General features: G+C 46.2%; 1 protein-coding gene across 2 annotated transcripts in view; it reads right to left on the bottom strand.

Annotated features, from left to right (window-relative positions):
* Positions 1–818, bottom strand: part of LOC119589253 (alkaline phosphatase-like) — a 13567-nt gene that overhangs the window by 2071 nt on the left and 10678 nt on the right. For both annotated transcript variants that reach the window (XM_037937868.1, XM_037937869.1), the window contains exons 6-7: positions 532–751; positions 66–199 (exon numbers count right to left, since the gene is read on the bottom strand). In XM_037937868.1, the coding sequence (XP_037793796.1) occupies positions 66–199; positions 532–751 (354 nt within the window). The remainder of the gene's footprint in view (positions 1–65; positions 200–531; positions 752–818) is intronic.

Raw genomic sequence — 818 nt, 5'->3', positions numbered from 1 at the left:
CCTCTAACGTATGTGAATTAGTGAGCAAGCTGTACTCATCCTACTCGATCGCTAGTCTGCCTCACCAGCAAGAAGAAGCCGTTGTTTTGAGCTGAGAGGATCTCGATCGCCTTTTCAGTCATTTCGGCCAGCGTTGGCACGTCCAGGTCCAGGCTCTTCTTCTCGTGCTCGTAGGGCATGTGGCCGTTGGAAAACAGTGCTGTGCGGATGGAAGAATATTATTTACTGTACTGTAGTAGTGTTTTAGAGTATTATAGTGAAGTACCGTGCGGATGGACGAGAGAACATTATTAACTGACGCGACCCGATTGGTCGTATTCTGTCACCGGGGTGGAATTCCGACTGGCTGTTCTTCAACATGGAAATGATTTGTTTGTAAAATAGGCTTATAAATTTGGTTTGAGTAAAGCTTTGGTTCTTATTTACCATCGCATCATATTTACTTGGAAGGAGAGGGGGGTAATAAGATCCCAAATGCCTTAATGAGCAGGAACCTATTTATGCGGAACGAACCATATATCGACATCTTACCAAAGAGATATTCGATGTCCGAGGTGTCGATATCATTCAGTTCTGTTTTGGTCCGGACGAATTGGTGCTTGACTCCACTTTCGTGCTTCTTTTGCAGCCAGCTCTTGACCAGGTCTCGCCCATCATTCCTCTTGCAGCTGGCCCACTGGTTGTCCAAGGGGTCATTGGGTCTGTCCGTGGCGTTGGCGACAAAGTTCTGGTAACCGCCACCCATGATTACCTACAAAGATCACGAATTACAGTCTGCCAAACATCAAACAGCGATAGTTAAACACATGCACACATGA

Source organism: Penaeus monodon, chromosome 25 (genome assembly GCF_015228065.2).
Source record: "Penaeus monodon isolate SGIC_2016 chromosome 25, NSTDA_Pmon_1, whole genome shotgun sequence".
NCBI lineage: Eukaryota > Metazoa > Arthropoda > Malacostraca > Decapoda > Penaeidae > Penaeus > Penaeus monodon.
Note: the sequence above shows the minus strand (reverse complement) of the source record. Positions and strands in the feature narration are given on the sequence as shown.